Source organism: Corythoichthys intestinalis, chromosome 2, assembly GCF_030265065.1.
Source record: "Corythoichthys intestinalis isolate RoL2023-P3 chromosome 2, ASM3026506v1, whole genome shotgun sequence".
NCBI lineage: Eukaryota > Metazoa > Chordata > Actinopteri > Syngnathiformes > Syngnathidae > Corythoichthys > Corythoichthys intestinalis.
Window position 1 is genome coordinate 25,529,719 of NC_080396.1, and position 18,335 is coordinate 25,548,053.

At 38.8% G+C, this 18,335-nt stretch overlaps 1 protein-coding gene across 7 annotated transcripts in view; it reads right to left on the reverse strand.

Moving 5' to 3' along the window:
* Nucleotides 1-18,335, reverse strand: part of LOC130930964 (receptor tyrosine-protein kinase erbB-4-like) — a 428,601-nt gene that overhangs the window by 214,865 nt on the left and 195,401 nt on the right. For all 7 annotated transcript variants that reach the window (XM_057859366.1, XM_057859391.1, XM_057859374.1 and 4 more), the window contains exon 3: nt 14,014-14,200. In XM_057859366.1, the coding sequence (XP_057715349.1) occupies nt 14,014-14,200 (187 nt within the window). The remainder of the gene's footprint in view (nt 1-14,013; nt 14,201-18,335) is intronic.

An 18,335-nucleotide genomic window follows, 5' to 3' on the forward strand; every position in this document is an offset into this window, starting at 1 on the left:
TCTGCCTACCACTCTTAAAAACACACAGGGACATAAACACTCCCATTTTTTTTTCGCCCTTCAGATTTTCTTCAACCTAAACAGACCGGAAGGCAAAGTATTATATTTGGAGAAGCTGACAAAATCATTTATTGATTCATTCTTAGACTACGGTCACAGGTGAGGTCCTTGGTGACTTGAGTCTGGGCTGCATCAAGGATTTCCCAAAAAGCGGACAAGTGTTGCCAATACACTTTGGCTAACTAGTGGGTAAAACAAAACATGAACCAAAGGCGATCATTTGTTCCAGCTAACAAACTATATATATAAATATATATATATATATATATATATATATATATATATTAGGGCTGTCAAAATTATTGCGTTAACAGGCGGTAATTATTTTTTTTAAATTAATCACGTTAAAATATTTGACGCATTTAACGCACATGCCCCGTTCAAACAGATTAAAATGACAGCACAGTGTAATGTCCACTTGTTACTTGTGTTTTTTTGTGTTTTGTTGCCCTCTGCTGGCGCTTGAGTGCGACTGATTTTATGGGTTTCAGCACGATGAGCATTGTGTAATTATTGACATCAACAATGGTGAGCTACTAGTTTATTTTTTGATTGAAAATTTTAAAAATTTTTATTAAAACGAAAACAATAAGAGGGGTTTTAATATAAAATTTCTATCACTTGTTCTAACATTTATCTTTTAAGAACTACAAGTCTTTCTATCCAAGGATCGCTTTAACAGAATGTTAATAATGTTAATGCCATCTTGTTGATTTGTTATAATAAACAAATACAGTACTTATGTACCATATGTTGAATGTATGTATGTATCCGTCTTGTGTCTTATCTTTCCATTCCAACAATAATTTACAGAAAAATATGGCAGATATATGGCAGAAAACACAGACAAGGCTGAAAAAGCAGTTTCTGCTCTTGCACCCCTCTTTTAAATAAACTGCTGTATTTTAAGCCAAAAGAACTGTTGTGTTTGATACAACAATGTGTCTATATGCAGCCATAGCAGATTCATTAACTATTTTTAATTTGATCGTTTTACCCTCAAAATCCCCGTTTACAGACATCGCGCAACCGCTTTTGTTACAACTCAGCCATAAAACGATGATAATTAAATATATTTATTATTCAACATGTCCATCATTTTTAGCTAAGAATCATTATTTGATGTCTAGTATTTCGTTAAAAAAAAAAAAAAAAAAACGACTTAAAAAAATTATTCACTCGCATATTTTAAACTTTTAAACAAATGACGTCACAATGAAAAAATTGGCGTCTGTAATTTATCTTCCTCATACCTATCGCTTAATTGTATTTTTATGGTTACTGTCGCATTTTTCCTAATATTTTAGATAATGAATAATCAATCCAAACACAAAAATGTAAAAGAAAAAAAAAAGTTTAAAAGGGTAAATATATGAAAATGAAGATCTTGAACACTCCTTGATGTCTGCAATTTCTGCATTGCGGCCCTTGTTATATTACCATGTTTCATCCTTAAAATTTCCCAAACATCTGGCTGTGGCCATTCACAGCTGTGTCTTGACACTCGGTAATACATGCTACATGGTGTTTTTGCATCAAAAAGAGGTAGGTACACTATAATATCTCATTAAAATCATGGTGTCTTCAATTCTGCTCTCGCCTCCAGTTTGCTGTTTAAAAAAAAAAAAAATTAAATGCCTTAGAATTCAAAATTTTTCTTCCCCCCGAAAATTGAGGTTTTAAGCTTTCCAACGATGTATCGCACATGCATATCGGACCATTTTGAAAGTTGACCAAACTCGGGGTCTCAGAGCGGAAATTCAAGTTGCCTGAGTGTTTTCCGCCATATATATATTGCCCATGGCAAAATACTCATGGGCCACTTTTGTACTACACTTTGATATTAAATAGGAGGCCCCAAAATCTTGTCTTGAGGGCCTCAATTCACCCCCAGGCCTCAGGTTCTAGACTCCTGATTCAAAGTCTACAATCAATCTTAAGATATTTTTTGATGTTGTGGGAGCAAGGCCACACAACACCAGAGTGAACAGCAAACACCACACAGAAAGGCCTGAGCCCAGATTTGAACCACCAGCTTCAGAAATGTGAGGTAGATGTTCTAATCATGAGACTACTGTGACTCCAGACAAATTCCATTTTTTAAGCCGTCCTGTTCAGCTGCTTGACACGGAGAATGAGAATCTGAGTGTCGAATTGGTCTGAACAGTTTTAATCTATCACATGGGAGTATGACATACTCACATTGTGATCATTCAACGTGCCTCGTTTTCCCCGACAAATTCCAAATGAAAGCAGAGATGCTGCAGAAGTTGGTGGGATGGGCTTGTTGCCGGATAAGCACTCTTTTGTCTCTCTATCCCTGCTTCTAAATCAAATAGCGATCCTCCAATCAGCATGGGCCAAATAAAGAGCGAGCCAAAGAACGTGCAAGGAGCTGAATGCTAATCATGCTAATAGGCAAAAATGGTTGACCAATGTGTTGTGTAAGAAGATGATATAACCACACCAGAATGATTTTGCAAGTCAAGTAGTAAGTAAACGAAGAAGCTCAAAGGAGGTCAAAAACCAGTCAGTATTGAAAATTACACATCAAAAATTAGAATTAGCATTTCAGTTGTCAGTGTGGAATTTAGGTACGATGGACATGGCAAGATGAATACCAATTTACATCATAATATGAAAGCCTACTTAGATACAATCCTTGAACAACTGCTTCACTTATTTTGAGTGAATAAACTGCGTGCTCACAACCCGGGATAATGAATGTTCAATGAACAAAAAGGTCTTGTTTGTGTGCGTGTGTGTGTGTGTGTGGGGGGGGGGGGTAAAAACTACCCAGGCAAAGTACCCAGTCATGATGAGTACAAGTAAAAAATGGCGTGCTAACTAGGCAATAGCGTATGAAATAGTTTGATTTCCATTTTTACATGGAGGACATTGTGAACATGAGTCATAATAAATAATGTATGAGAGTGGGTTGTCAACATGCGAATGCATCGACATACGATTCTATCGACATACGAAGTAAAATTTGACTCGTCAGCTGTCTCGACATATGAAGACATGCTTGAAATACGACTATTTATGGCAGCGTCGCAATTTCATTGTTTTCCTGCAAGACGGCAGCACGCCGGATTTTCTTGAAATAAATCATCATGGGTTCCAAGAAGGTTAGTGCAGGTTGGTACTAGTGGTGAAAAAACGAAGAAGGTGACACTTATCATTGAAATGAAGAAAGAAATCAGAAACATCTGAGTGTGGTGTGCGTGTGAGTGAACTAGAACTGAATGAATGAACTTCATTCATTTTCCATGCCGCTTTTCCTCACGAGGGTCACACTACTCACCATATCCTCCCCTAGCTTCACACCCATCATCTCCTCTGATCTCCGTTCATCAATAAGTTAAGGTAACAATAAAAACACTTTTTAAAATTTATATTATTCATAATTTATTTGTTTAACATGCATCTAGTTTAATGCATTTGTTAAATTAAACAGAACACGGCTCACCATATACTCCTCTACCTTATACAGTATATACGCCATCTCCCCCGGCCTCTCTATAAGTTAAGGTGACAACATAAATGCTTCTTTATTTCCAGATATATTTATAATTTATTTGTTTTGCTGTGTGTAATTTGTATGTGTAGTTGTAGATGAGGTATTTATTAAGGCTTTATTGGAGGTTTTTGGGCTGTGAAGCGAAATAATCAAATTGTAATGTATTCTTTTGGGGAAATCCGTCTCCACATAACACAATTTCGACATACAAACCAGGTTCTGGATCAAATTAAAATCATATGACGAGGTACCACTATTTACTATTACTGTACATCTGCAATCGGGTTATGTAACATAATTCTAATCAATGAATTTAAGAAGTGGATTTAAGAAGTTTGTTTTGTTTTCTACAACTGGTTTTTCCGTTATATAGCTGTTCTGGACAAAATATAAACGTAATGTTAGGGCCTCTGCCCCTCCCTCCTGAGACCTGACCCACCTTGGGCAGGTGCACTTGTTTTTATTTGATTACAGGTAGGGACGTCTGATGGGTGGAGCGACCACAGATGCGGGAAATCACAATCAGGTATCTTTAAAAGCCAGTGGACGCCACCACCTCGTTGCCCGATCAACTCGTCTGGTTACCTCCGACCTGTGTTATGCACGCCGATTGTCGGATTCCACGCCTGTCTCTGTCCGAGCCTCCTCTTCGCCTCCCGGCTAAACTACTCAAAGCCTAACATCACCCGCCTTCAGCCTTGGCTCTCACGTCATCAACCTCTATCTCGTATTCACCAATAAAATATTATTCATCACAACCGGCTGACTGCTTTGGGATACCCCCTTGCTCCTGGACCTCTAACACATAGGGGTTAAGATAACATCCATGTACCCATCAAGAACCCACCCATGTGCTCCTACAAAGGTAAAGTTAAAACTCCAAATGCATTACTTCGATCAAAGATATTGATAATTACTGTTACTATTTCAGGAGGAAGTGGTACATGACGGCCACAAATGTGGATATGCCCATCACTGCGCTAGGGCTCATTAATCTTCATGTATGTTCCCCATGATGACAGTAGCGATTAGAAAATGCTTAACGGTGATCCAATAATGACCCAAACACACAGCCAATCAAACACTTTTCATCAGGAGAAAGAAGTAGATTTACCAAACCAATCTCTAAACGAAATATCGATCTAAAAGGAGACTGACAAACACAACCCAGCAAAACAAACAGCAATGGAAACATATCATGAAAGAAGTACACCAGAGTATGTGTGTCTAGTTTTGAACTGCCTCATGCTCTTCTATAATTTTTGTCTGTTCCAATGCTGCCTAATATTAATATTTCCCTCCCAACAATACAAGTTCAAAATCAGATATACAGTGGGGCAAATAAGTATTTAGTCAACCACTAATTGTGCAAGTTCTCCCACATGAAAATGTTAGAGAGACCTGTAATTGTCAACATGGGTAAACCTCAACCATGAGAGACAGAATGTGGAAAAAACCCCAGAAAATCACATTGTTTGATTTTTAAAGAATTTATTTGCAAATCATGGTGGAAAATAAGTATTTGGTCAATACCAAAAGTTCATCTCAATACTTTGGTATGTACCCTTTGTTGGCAATAACGGAGGCCAAACATTTTCTGTAACTCTCCACTAGCTTTTCACACACTATTGCTGGTATTTTGGCCCATTCCTCCATACAGATCTCCTCTAGAGCAGTGATGTTTTGGGGCTGTCGTTGGGCAACACGGACATTCAACTTTCTCCACGGATTTTCTATGGGGTTGAGATCTGGAGACTGGCTAGGCCGCTCCAGAACCTTGAAATGCTTCTTACGAAGCCACTCCTTTGTTGTCCTGGCTGTGTGTTTGGGATCATTGTCATGCTGAAAGACCCAGCCACATCTCATCTTCAATGCCCTTGCTGATGGAAGGAGATTTTCACTCAAAATCTCTCGATACATGGCCCCATTCATTCTGTCTTGTCCTGGCTGTGTGTTTGGGATCATTGTCATGCTGAAAGACCCAGCCACGTCTCATCTTCAATGCCCTTGCTGATGGAAGGAGATTTTCACTCAAAATCTCTCGATACATGGCCCCATTCAATCTGTCCTTTACACAGATCAGTCGTCCTGGTCCCTTTGCAGAAAAATAGCCCCAAAGCATGAGGTTTCCACCCCTATGCTTCACAGTGGGTATGGTGTTCTTTGGATGGAATTCAGTATTCTTTCTCCTCCAAATACGGGAACCTGTGTTTCCACCAAAACGTTCTATTTTGGTTTCATCTGAACATAACACATTCTCCCAGTCCTCTTCTAGATCATCCAAATGCTCTCTAGCGAACCGCAGAGGGGCATGGATGTGTACTGGCTTCAGCAGGGGGACACTTCTGGCAGTGCAGGATTTGAATCCCTGGCGGCGCATTGTGTTACTGATAGTAGCCTTTGTTACTGTGGTCCCAGCTCTCTGTAGGTCATTCACTAGGTCCCCCCGTGTGGTTCAGGGATTTTTGCTCACTGTTCTTGTTATCATTTTGACGCCACGGGGTGAGCTCTTGCATGGAGCCCCAGATCAAGGGAGATTATCAGTGGTCTTGTATGTCTTCCATTTTCTAATACTTGCTCCCACAGTTGATTTCGTTACACCAAGTGTTTTACCTATTGCAGATTCAGACTTCCCAGCCTGGTGCAGGTCAACAATTTTGTCTCTGGTGTCCTTCGACAGCTCTTTGGTCTTGGCCATAGTGGAGTTTGGAGTGTGACTGACTGAGATTGTGGACAGGTGTCTTTTATACCGAGAATGAGTTAAAACAGGTAACGAGTGGAGCCTCGTTAGACCTCGTTAGAAGACGTTAGACCTTCTTGACAGCCAGAAATCTTGCTTGTTTGTAGGTGACCAAATACTTATTTTCTACTCTAATTTGGAAATAAATTCTTTTAAAAAAAATCAAACAATGTGATTTTCTGTTTTTTTTTCTTCTTTTTTTTTTCGACACTTTCTGTCTCTCATGGTTGAGGTTTACCCATGTTGATAATTACAGGCCTCTCTAATCGTTTCAAGTAGGAGAACTTGCACAATTGGTGGTTGACTAAATACTTATTTGCCCCACTGTAAATAGCTATAGATAAAAACATATTTCTCTCGTCTCAGATTCATTGCAAATGCTTTCAATCGCCAGTAAAAATAGCACGTTGCTGCAATACTTTAGGAGGAGAGTATGTAAAGTTACACAACCTGTGTTAATATTTTTTCACAATCTATGAGTCAGACAACCTTTCATTACTTGCCGTAATATTTTAAAGTTAATTTGTAACTTTGACACATGATGTACAGTCAGTTAAATGACATACAGTACGTAAGTGATTTACAACTAATGTGTCATGATCCAAAAGTGGGTCATGGAATCATTCTAGGTTGTTTGCAGACATACTTTTAAATATAAAATAAAATATGCACTGTGCATCTAAGGTTGGACAACATGCAAGTTTCACAAATGTGCAGATATATGGGCCCCCACACCAAAGAAACCTTGCTGACGCACTACCTCGGCACCTCTTGGCTTCAGAGTTGCTCAAATGCAAGTGGAAATTGGAACAGAATCATATGGGAAAAAGACCAAAAAGGAGGAATGACATGGTTTGCATGTCAATGAACGCCAGCATGTGGCAGAGAAATGGTAGGCAACAAAAGGTTGGGGATCATTTTGGTTAATTTGGCTAGATTTCCTGCAGATGACATCCGAGGAGGAGTAAGGCGTACTCGCATTACATAAGTCTAAAGTGCTTGTTATTCTTGAGTTAAAAGTAACAATTTGGTTGTTCAACTCTGTAAAACGAAAAAAATAACAAGCACACTGAGGCTTTTCCTTGCCTTGCAAAAAGCAGCATTTTCTGTGGAGGCAAACCAACGTTTGAAGAAACGAGATATGTTTTAATGATCAGCGCCTTAATGATGACACAAGATCCATTATTTATGTGTACCAGCCCTCTATTCTCTCACTCATTAAAGGCACAAGTGGCTATTGGTATTAACTTCTTTTTGTACCCGATCTACTTTGTAAATATGTAATGCAACATTATTTTTGAGGAATTCTGCAATAAGATGAAGGATTTCTTCTTCATTATTTATGAGAGTGAAACTAGGTAATATATTTTTTGATGATATAAAGTACACACACACATATACACCGTCTACAGTAAAATTTACTAACTAGGAAAATAAAGTTGCTGCATATGCCTTTAGGTGAACAAGTACCCTAGATATGCTTGCATACATAAAATTCAAAAGTAAAACATCCCTCGGATGTACATAATGTAGAACATATAACATATCACAGACAGTAAACTAATTCCTTTCAAATGACAGTTACTCGTCATTTATTACTTTTTGAAATAATTTGCCAGCAGTCGGAAGATTTCAAGCCTGCAAACTGTTTCCAAACTTTTATCCATGCTTTTTGCAGCCTCCCCCTGGGATTGAATTCATGGTGGGATAATGCTGCAGTCAAGCTGTTGTGTGTTGTAACTACTGAATACATACCCGCTGGGAGGCACCAAAGCAAGTGACAAATAGATTCCATCCAGCCAAATGTGCACGGTGGCTTTTATTGGATGAGTGAATAGAAAGCAAGCATAATTTGGTGGCCTAATAGTGAGCCAAAAGACTAAAAATGAAGAGGAGAAGCTCTGATGGCAAACAGATCAGGCTGACTTAATATATTGTTGTGTAAATTAATCTGGTCCGGACAAAAGATATTTTTCACCTTAGCCTGAAATGAAAATCCCCATTCTACAAATGGGACTTTGTCCTAGAAGAAATAAAATTCGGACAGTTTATTGATTCCAAATATTCCTGCCTCGTGGGACAAATAAATCCGCTGATGAAGCTTAGGAACAAATTTGGACGGGTCTTCTTTCTCTTGATCAGCGTCTCTTAAAAATGATGTTCTTTCACAAAAGAGGTCCAACTGGGAGAAACGTCCATTTGTAATTAACTTTGCCGAGATCGTTCTTTGTTTGTTGGTGTGTTGTGGGTAAGTTGGGATACGTGTGTGTGCAACGTGTTGTCAACAGGGAGTCATTAAAAAGACGGACTTAAAAAGAATTGTGTAAAGAGTAATGCCACAAACTTAAAACGCAGTTATGTGCATCTAGGGGCTGAAGTTGAGACGTCAAACAAAGTTTAATGTGGATCTGATCCAAACTGTGCATTTGGCAGCAGCTGAGAGTTAACATTTTAAAAAATCTATTTAATATGATAAATTGCCTGTGGGTAGCCGAACCACATAAGACCATCACACTGCCATTAAGTTTGGAGCTGAAAACATTCAATAAAATTAAAAAACAAAAACAACAACAACAACAAAAATGTAACATAATCGGCAAAAAACATACTACAAACGTTTAAAGGGAACCACGGATGGAAAAACATGTAGTTTTTTAAAAAGATATTAAAACCCCTATTGATGTTTTCGTTTTTATGTATGTATTTCGTATTTATGTAAAATTTATTTAGTGTAGGTCACCATTGTTGTTGACGTCGCAGGGCGGTGACATCACTGGGTTACGATGCCAGGCTTCCTGAGTATGACTCTAGCGACATAAACATGTCATCTGTTCAGAGAGACATAAAGCCATCTTAGTTGGCCAGTATGAAAGATGCTTTTATATAATGGTGACAGGCAGCCCAGTCCATTATATATATATATATATATATATATATATATATATATATAGTTCATTATTTTCTGTAATGTACTGATAAACATTAGACTTTCATATATTTTAGATTAGTTAAACACACACAACTGAAGAAGTTAGAGCCTTTTATTGTTTTAATATTGATGATTTTGGCAAAAAAGTCAAGAAAAAACAAAAATCCCCATCTCAAAAAATTAGCATATTTCATCTGACCAATACAAAAAAGTGTTTTTTAATACAAAAAAAGTCAACCTTCAATTAATTATATCAGCTATGTACTCAATACTTGGTCGGGAATCCTTTTGCAGAAATGACTGCTTAAATGCTGCGTGGCATGGAAGAAATCAGCCTGTGGCACTGCTGAGGTGATATGGAGGCCCAGGATGCTTCGATAGCGGCCTTAAGCTCACCCACAGTGTTGGGTCTGGTGTCTCTCAACTTCCTCTTCACAATATCCGACAGATTATCTATGGGGTTCAGGTCATGAGAGTTGGCAGGCCAATTGAGCACAGTAATGCCATGGTCAGTAAACCATTTACCAGTGGTTTTGGTACTGTGAGCAGGTGCCAGGTCGTGCTGAAAAATGAAATCTTCATCTCCAAAAAGCTTTTCAGCAGATGGAAGCATGAAGTGCTCCAAATCTCCTAATAGCTATCTGCATTGACCCTGTCCTTGATAAAACACAGTAGACCAACACTAGCAGCACCCCAGACCATCACTGACTGTGGATACTTGACACTGGACTTCAGGCATTTTGGCATTTCCTTTTCCCAGTCTTGCTCCAAACTGTGGTACCTTGATTTCCGAATGACATGCAAAATTTGCTTTCATCTGAAAAAAGTACTTTGGACCACTGAGCAACAGTCCAGTGCTGCTTCTCTGTAGCCCAGGTCAGGTGCTTCTGCCACTGATTCAGGTTCAAAAGTGGCTTGACCTGGGGAATGCGGCACCTGCAGTCCATTTCCAGCACACGCCTGTGCACGGTGGCTCTGGATGTTTCTACTCCAGACTCAGTCCACTGTTTCTGCAGGTCCCCCAAGGTCTGGAATCGACCCTTCTCCACAGTCTTTCTCAGGGTGTGGTCACCTCTTCCGGTTGTGCAGCGTTTCCTGCCACACTTTTTCCTTCCCACTGAGGTGCTTTGATACAGCACTCTGGGAACAGCCTATTTGCTCAGAAATTTCTTTCTTTGTCTTAGCCTCTTGCTTGAGGGTGTCATTGATGCTCTTTTGGACAGCAGTCAGGTCGGCAGTCTTGCCCATGATTGGGGTTTTGAGTAATGAACCAGGCTGGGAGTTTTTAAAAGCCTCAGGAATCTTTTGCAGGCGTTTTCAGTTAATTCATTGATTCAGATGATTAGGTTAGTAGCTTCTTTAGAGTACCTTTTCATGATAATTTTTTTTAGACAGGGATTTTTGGTTTTTCTTGACTTTTTTGCCAAAATCATCAATATTAAAACAATAAAAGGCTTGAACCACTTCAGTTGTGTGTAATGAATCTAAAACATATGAAAGTCTAATGTTTATCAGTACATTAAAGAAAATCATGAACTTTATCACAATATGCTAATTTTTTTAGAAGGACCTTTAAATCAGTCACAATGCCCAAAATATTTCAAGCCCAAAAGCTATATATGCTTAATAGTTTTTTGTTTTATTTTTTATTTTAACTAATCCTAAATTTGGGCAGATTTACCTCATTGAAAAGATTAAAAAAGAAAAACAACCAATTAACAATGTTGACAATGTGCGAGTTCTGACTAAAATTTATTCGAAATCAAATATCCCATTAGGGAATAGCTCATATAGCAAGTATTTATTGGGGGAAAAAAATATCCAAGTCGACAAATCCTTGTAAAATTACGGTCAGGTGATTGCACACTAACAACCTTAACCTTAGCTGTAATTAAAAAAAAAAGTCTCCCTTGGGCTTTGTGCTTGACAGAGGCAACAAATGAGGTGATTTTTTATTTTATTTTATATATACAGTATACAGTATATAAAAAGGTATAAGTGCATTAGCACGATGGCTGGCGTGAGAGAAATATTTAGCTTAGATTTTGTTCCAGAGGATCGAGAAAAAAAGCATCAAGGTTAAACTGTTTTAGCTATGCTTATTCCCAATTGCAGCCTTTCTCTCAGCTTAGCCTCAATGGGGGGGTCTATCCTTGTGAGTGTGTTGTGTGTGTTGTCTTTGTAAAGGTCATAGAGCCGTTTTCCCAGCAGCAACCCTAGTTTCTAAAGATCATTGTCGAATGGGACATTTTTTGCTCTTTTTTTTTGGGGGGGGGTGGGGGGGGGTATCAAATTAGCAACATGCTCCCCCATGTTAAAAACACTACCCATTTGGAACGAAGAGCAAGTCAACCTTGTGTAATGACCTGGATTCACAGCCCATCTCTCCTCCCGCAGCCCAGCAAAGGAAAAAAAAAAATCATTTCTCAATAAAAAACCCTGTTTGAGCTTGACAACACATTTATTGTTGTTAATATGTAATGCCATTCAACAAACAATTGGTCAAAAGTGCAAATGGAGCTATTCAGGTTTCAAGTGTTTCAGGCACCCTGATTATTATTCATGTTCTTTGAAAAAAAAATTTCTTTAGAAATGTAAACAGTTAAAAAACAGTTAACTAATTACTTTCCAGTGCGCAGTATACAACATAAAACTATGGGCATAAAATATTGCCAAACATTTTCTATCAAATAGTAAAATGTAAACACTGATAATAAAACTGCAAGACAATAAATAACAATAAAAGTGCAACACTTCAACACTAAGTTTTTTAACATTCAACATTTAGTGGAACCAAGATGAAAAAACCTGTGGAGTTACTTCTAATTTCGCCAGTTACTGAGACAAATAAGCCTATTTACATTTTCAGCACTCAATGAAGCTCTTTTCTTCTGAATGATATTCCCAGCTGGTGAGAAAATCCTCTCAAATGGAACGAACGTGGCGGGACTTGCTAGATACTTTTTGGCCAGATTGGACACCTGAGGATGAGCTCCTGCATGTAGCTATTTGTAGCACGGACTGAAGCCCCTGTCCTCCACCACAGAAAGTGGTCAACAATCCGCTGCAATCCATTCTGCCCGGGAGTTGCATTATTTATCTGATGCAGATTTACTTATTTAGGCTCGGAAGCCCGTCATTTCATCCAGAGTAGGATGGCTGGACCGTTTGTTGCCGCGAGTGTGAACGCTAGTATTAGCCAAGTCTGTGCTCGCCCGTACGTGTTTAGCATTAGATGGTACTTGAGGCTGGAACTGCTTCGGTGATAGGCAAATTCCTTTTTGCACAGCTAGCACAAAACGATGCTCTTGTTTATTGTCCCAGCAGGATGCTTTTTATCGGAAAAACTACCTAAAACGTCGTCTCCCATTACTGATACTGTTAGCGTTTGTTTGTGTGAGTCAGATTTACTAGTGTACCAGAAACGCGTGAGTAGAAACAACAACTCTGGATACTGGATATTCGCTTTCCTCACAAAATGTTTAGATTTCTAGCGGCTTGGTTGTACGTGTGTATGTTCTTTGGCTGTGCTGTGGAGGACACTCATGCTGGAAGTGCGTTCCATTGGCCACAACTCGGTGGCTTGAGGATATTGTTCTGTTCTCACTGGAAGAACAACCCCACAACAGATTTTAGTCAAATTCTGGCAAGATTGATGCCAAATTCCAACTTTTGATTCCTTCGCACAGTCAAAAAAGTCTGAAACTTCTTGATTTACCTGCAAATTTTGCCCTCATGTTCTGCTGCATGTAATTTGTAAAATTCAAGCATGATGTCACCGCTTCTTCACAGATTACATGCTGTTGTCAGTTGGGGTTTTGCCAGCACTTCTCCATCAACAACTTGCAGTCTTCTCCGGGAGTGGTGGCAATAATTGCAGCGGGATGCCAGATGCACAACTTTTGACTCACGCAATGCCGGATACCATATTGACCCTCAACTGCTCGTTCAGAGTGTTATAGTGATAATGAGGAAATGAGTCACTAGAGAAAATAGCATTGCACCCTCTAACTGAGAAGATCAGTTTCAAATCGTAATAAACGATAATGTCTGCTTTTACTACATTTGCAGAAAGCCAAAGATGAACTGATTGTAAGGCCCTGAGTGTAAAACAAAGAGATGGTATAAATACTGTACACTGAAAAGACTATTCTGCGTGTCTCCGTGTGCATGAAAATGACGCTCACCACAAAAAGAAAAAAAAAAAATGAATACACTCAGCAAGAGGAAGAAACATTTTGAATGCATAAACAGAAATGTAATTAAAAGGGGAAATAACACATTTTGCTGAAATTTGATCTTTCCATGCACTACGCGAAATTAATTTGGTAGCAGTGACAACAAACTCTTAGTCCAGATTTTGTGCCTATTGAATATGCATTTGTCATACACAAGTGGTAATTGTGACATTTTCCAAATGAGCAATACCAAAATACAGTATATTTGTAGTCTGAAGGGAAATGGCAGACAGGAATACAACATCTGATGTGAACCACCAGTGACTCATTAAAATGAGATAAATTGTATTCACTACTTTGACCATAGCAACTTTGTTTTAATTGGAAAAAGTTTGTTTTTGTTACCTTCAAACTCAAAGTTTCTGTCAGATCGAATAAACTCAGGTTGGATTCTTTTGTATTTGAGTTTATCAAATCACTCCCATGGTTCCATAAAGATTATTTGATGAGTTTGTACGGGCCTTCAAATCGCCCTGGTTTTCTTTTTATAATGTTTCACAAGCAATAGCAAACTATCACTTACCTGTGAGGTTACGAAGACCCAGCTGCCTCAATCCGTAGTACCCGTCCCGCCTGTAGTTGAGGAAGATGGCAAGTGCATAGCGACCTTCGTACAGCTTCGTACCCCTTATGATTCGCAGGTTCTCCAAAGGCAGGTAGTCAAACTGGTTCAAGGCCACCAGCACATAGCCTGTCACCTCTCTTATGGACTGCAAGGAAGACATGAAGATGGGAGTTGGTTTTTCAACAATAACAGTATGGAAATTACGATATGTGGTCTTCTGACATAGTTACTAAAGATGCATTTGAATAAGGAGAATCTGATATTTGTTTATTTGATGTTAAAGGGATCCTCTGTTTTTAAGACAAGTAATTCTTCAAAGATAAATGTTAGTATGAGTTATAATAATTTGATATTAAAACCCCTCTTAATTTTTATGTTTCAATAAAGTTTGTAAAATTATTTGAAGTGATAGGTCGCCATTCTTGTTACATCGCAGTGCGTGACGTCACTGGTCCCGTTGCCGAAATTCCAGCGTGTCACTTGTTAGCTTTCCCAACATGTCGTCAGTTCTACCCTTCCTATTTGAACCAGATCTGAAAAGTGAAGAGCAGGACAGCACTGTCGGTCGTTCACAAGACGAGCTTCAGGGAAAAATGCGTGCAGCAAATACCTGATAAGACAAAAGTTGGGCAAAACTGGTGATGCGAGAGAGTCCTGTTGGGAAGTCCGGTTGGGAGCGAGAGTGTATGCTGTCCGGTTTTAAAAGCAATTATTCAAGGTAAGCATGTTGCGTTTTCAAAGTTATCCCAATATAATTATGTAGATTCTTAGCATCCAGAGCTGTCGTGTGCTTACAGTACAGGCCAAAGAGCACACCTTGTGTAATCCATGTCTTTTACATTGTAACGCGTGGTAGCTAGGATACGTGTATAAAAGTACCAAAAAGGGGAGAAGCTTCCACTTATGCACATTTATTCACAAAAAATAATATTTCCACCTTGACCACTCTTCACTCGGGAGCTCAGCAGTACGCAAACACGCATTCCTTGACGAACTCCCAACATTGTTGTAAGGTCAACGTCAGAGTCACTGTCGCCACTGTAGCGTGCCATAGTGCTTTAATTATTTAGTATGATATGGGGAAAACTCCCACGAAGAATAGTCAACAAAAAAGACAGCAATAGTAATCCAAATCCGCGTTTTTTACTCACTCGAAGATCCAGGAATTAGACCAATACCATGGCAATGTCGCAGCCGCGATTAGGCCGTCGATTCCACAAAATAGACTGAGCCGAAAAGCCGCTGTGGGACCGACGAATAAAAAAAATGGACAGATCCGAAACCAATATTGCAGACGCGGTGGGACCGTCGGATCCAGAATATAGACGGATCCTTTACTTGACTGAGGATCCAGGAAAAATGTTCGGGCGCTAGTTGTAACACGTGGTGGGTAGGATACGTGCATACAGGGACCAAAAAGGGGAAGAAGCTTCCACTTATGCACACTTATTCACTAAAAATAATAATTCCACCTTGACCACTCACTTCACTCCCCTTGTTTCCATTTGAATGGCAATTGCATCCAAAAGCAGCACATCGGGGCATTTTACTTCGGGAGTTTAGGCAGCAATAAGCAATTGTTTAACACGCTACACATTTGGAAAGATACCAATTACGTCATCATTGCGAGCCCGCAAACCATGGCGCCAACTAACGTTCAAAATATGGACTAAATATTATAAAATATTGCCATTGATTTAACATTTTATGTGTTTCTAACAACATATTTTAGTACAAGAGAACAATTGTGGTTTATTAGAGCCTACATGTATTTAAGTCAGAGGATCACTTTAAGTGAATATCACATGCCTCTCCATCTCAGATTCAATTCCCTGGCAAATTGGATACATGACCTAAAAAAACGAAAATGTCAGCCTAAATGTGCTTTGATCAAACATGTGTCCTTAATTGCAACCTCCCACATATCAAAATTTCACACATTTCTGAATTACACCAGATAACACATTTTCAACATATTGGCATATGTGTATTTTGTGTGGTCATTTTTTTAAACTGACAAGTACTGAGGATTGACCTTGATGAGTCAATGTAACATGAATTAGAAAAGCAATAAGATGATTATCATAAATTTATTTAAAAGAAATCAATCTTTTAACAGTTGGTTTAACCATGTGTTATGATTTAGAAAATCACATAGAAAATGGAGGATAATAGCAGGTATCTGACATAAGCGTCCATATTCACACACAGTTGGGCCATGCTATTGTAGCGTTTATAGAATGAAACCTCAAACGAAAGTGGAGGTACTTATTAGCTAGATTACAGTGTGTCAATCACAGAGAATGAGAGAACAACATAATAAAAGAGCAGCATTCATTTCAGTGGACACTTTGATTAGCATACTTATTATCCTATTGTGAGGACTGTCAGAATGTCCTGGTAAAAAATGTTTATTGGCGAGCAAACTGTTATTTTACTTGGTGTCTTAGCTTCTTTAAAAAAAAAAAAAAAAAAAAAAGGTCTTCATTTTCCCAGGGGATTCTTGATTCCGCCCCCTGGTTGGAAGTCATTCCCTGCCATTACTTTGACCCCCACTGTGGCCTTGTGTTCACTGCTGGGGGTTTGCTGAGCTCAACTGGCTATCATTAACTCCATGCTAAGCCCCAGGTGCCCACTGAGGGTGCATCGCCACCCGCCCCATGCTCGCTGTTGCTCCCACTGTGCCCCCTTCACCCAGCTAGCCCCCGGCCCAGAAAACACTAGAAAAGATAAACACAACAGTTTCTTGTTGCCTAGCAACCTCAAGAAAAGTATTCAAGTGAGAGCAAGGAAGTGCAGTAAACTGGTGGGAAAAATACTGTACTTAACATTTTATGGTAAATCACCTAATTAAATTAAAGGATTATAGTGCCCTTTCTCAGACATTTCCATAGCACTGAATTAATTCAAATCCCATCTGTGATTAAATACACACATAAAGATAAAATTAAAACTTTCTAGATCAAGTCTTCAGAGGAGCTGGAAGCATCAGGAGGGATTCTGCAGAAACCAAGGATCACTTGCTACTGAAGGACCCTACATGCCTGTTAGCTAAAAACACGAAAGACTGTGTTGATATAGAAATAATGTTTTCTCCTCTCGTATTACTTTCTAGCAGTGTTGTTCATAACGGCGTTAGAGTATGACGGCGTTACTAATGCTTTAATTACTTTTCTCATCTTGGCAACGCCGTTACCGTTACTGACGCGGGAAAGGCGTGCGATACTATGCGTTAAGATGTTGGTTGACTGACACGAGAAAAATCTGAAAAAGACGGACTCATGGAGACGAGAGAGCAGAGCAGGGAGAAGGCAAGGGAGTGTGATGCCGTTGCAAAAGCAATGCTACTATGCAAGGTGGCTCCCATAATACCTGACTGTAGCCGATAGCCTACAAACTACGCCCACATGATGCTTCGGTAGAAATCTCCTATATACAGAACTAGATGCAAATGACAGACACGGCGGCATTAGCAATATGTATAATAAAGAACTAGATGTGTTAGTAAACAGCCGCTATCTTAAAGCAGTAGACTTCTCTGGAAGGCTCTGTTGTAGAGAACCTTCCTAGCGAACCTAAGTAACTTTTTATCTAAGATGCTCCTAAATTGGCAAAACTTAACTTAAATCTATCTTTTAATGATGAAACAGTTTTAAAACTTACACATGTCGAAAATAGACAGAAGGGTACTAATGCAATAATTGGAGCAATTTTAACAACTTTAACGGTTGATTCATAACATCAAATAACTTCCACACATAGCAGAGGTTACTATCTAGTTATCGCAATATCCGCAATACCCCTGTGTTTAGTTAAGTTTGGGGTAAAGAATTGGGCTAGGGCCAATTGTCCCAAAAACCCTTTAAACTTCACATTGTGTGACCTGTTTATTTATTTATTTATTTATATATTTTTTAGAAAAAAACATGAAAATTATCACCAGTTACTTTGCCAAGTAACTAATTACATTTACATTCAGGTAAGTGAGTTACTAACGCAATTACTTTTTGGGAAAAGTAATTTGTAACTGTAATTAATTACTTTTTTAAAGTAAGATTAACAACACTGCTTTCTAGATGCTTATAGTTGCTTAGCATGCTACCTTACCTACCATGCTAGGTCCTCAAAGTCCTTTACAACCAAGACAAACATGGTTCATGATAAATAAAAAGCAGGAAAGTACAATAATATGTCATTTAGAAAAAAACAAAAAACAAAACAAAACAAAAAAAACAACGCATCACGATAAAAGTCAAAACAGCAAATAAAACAATAAAACA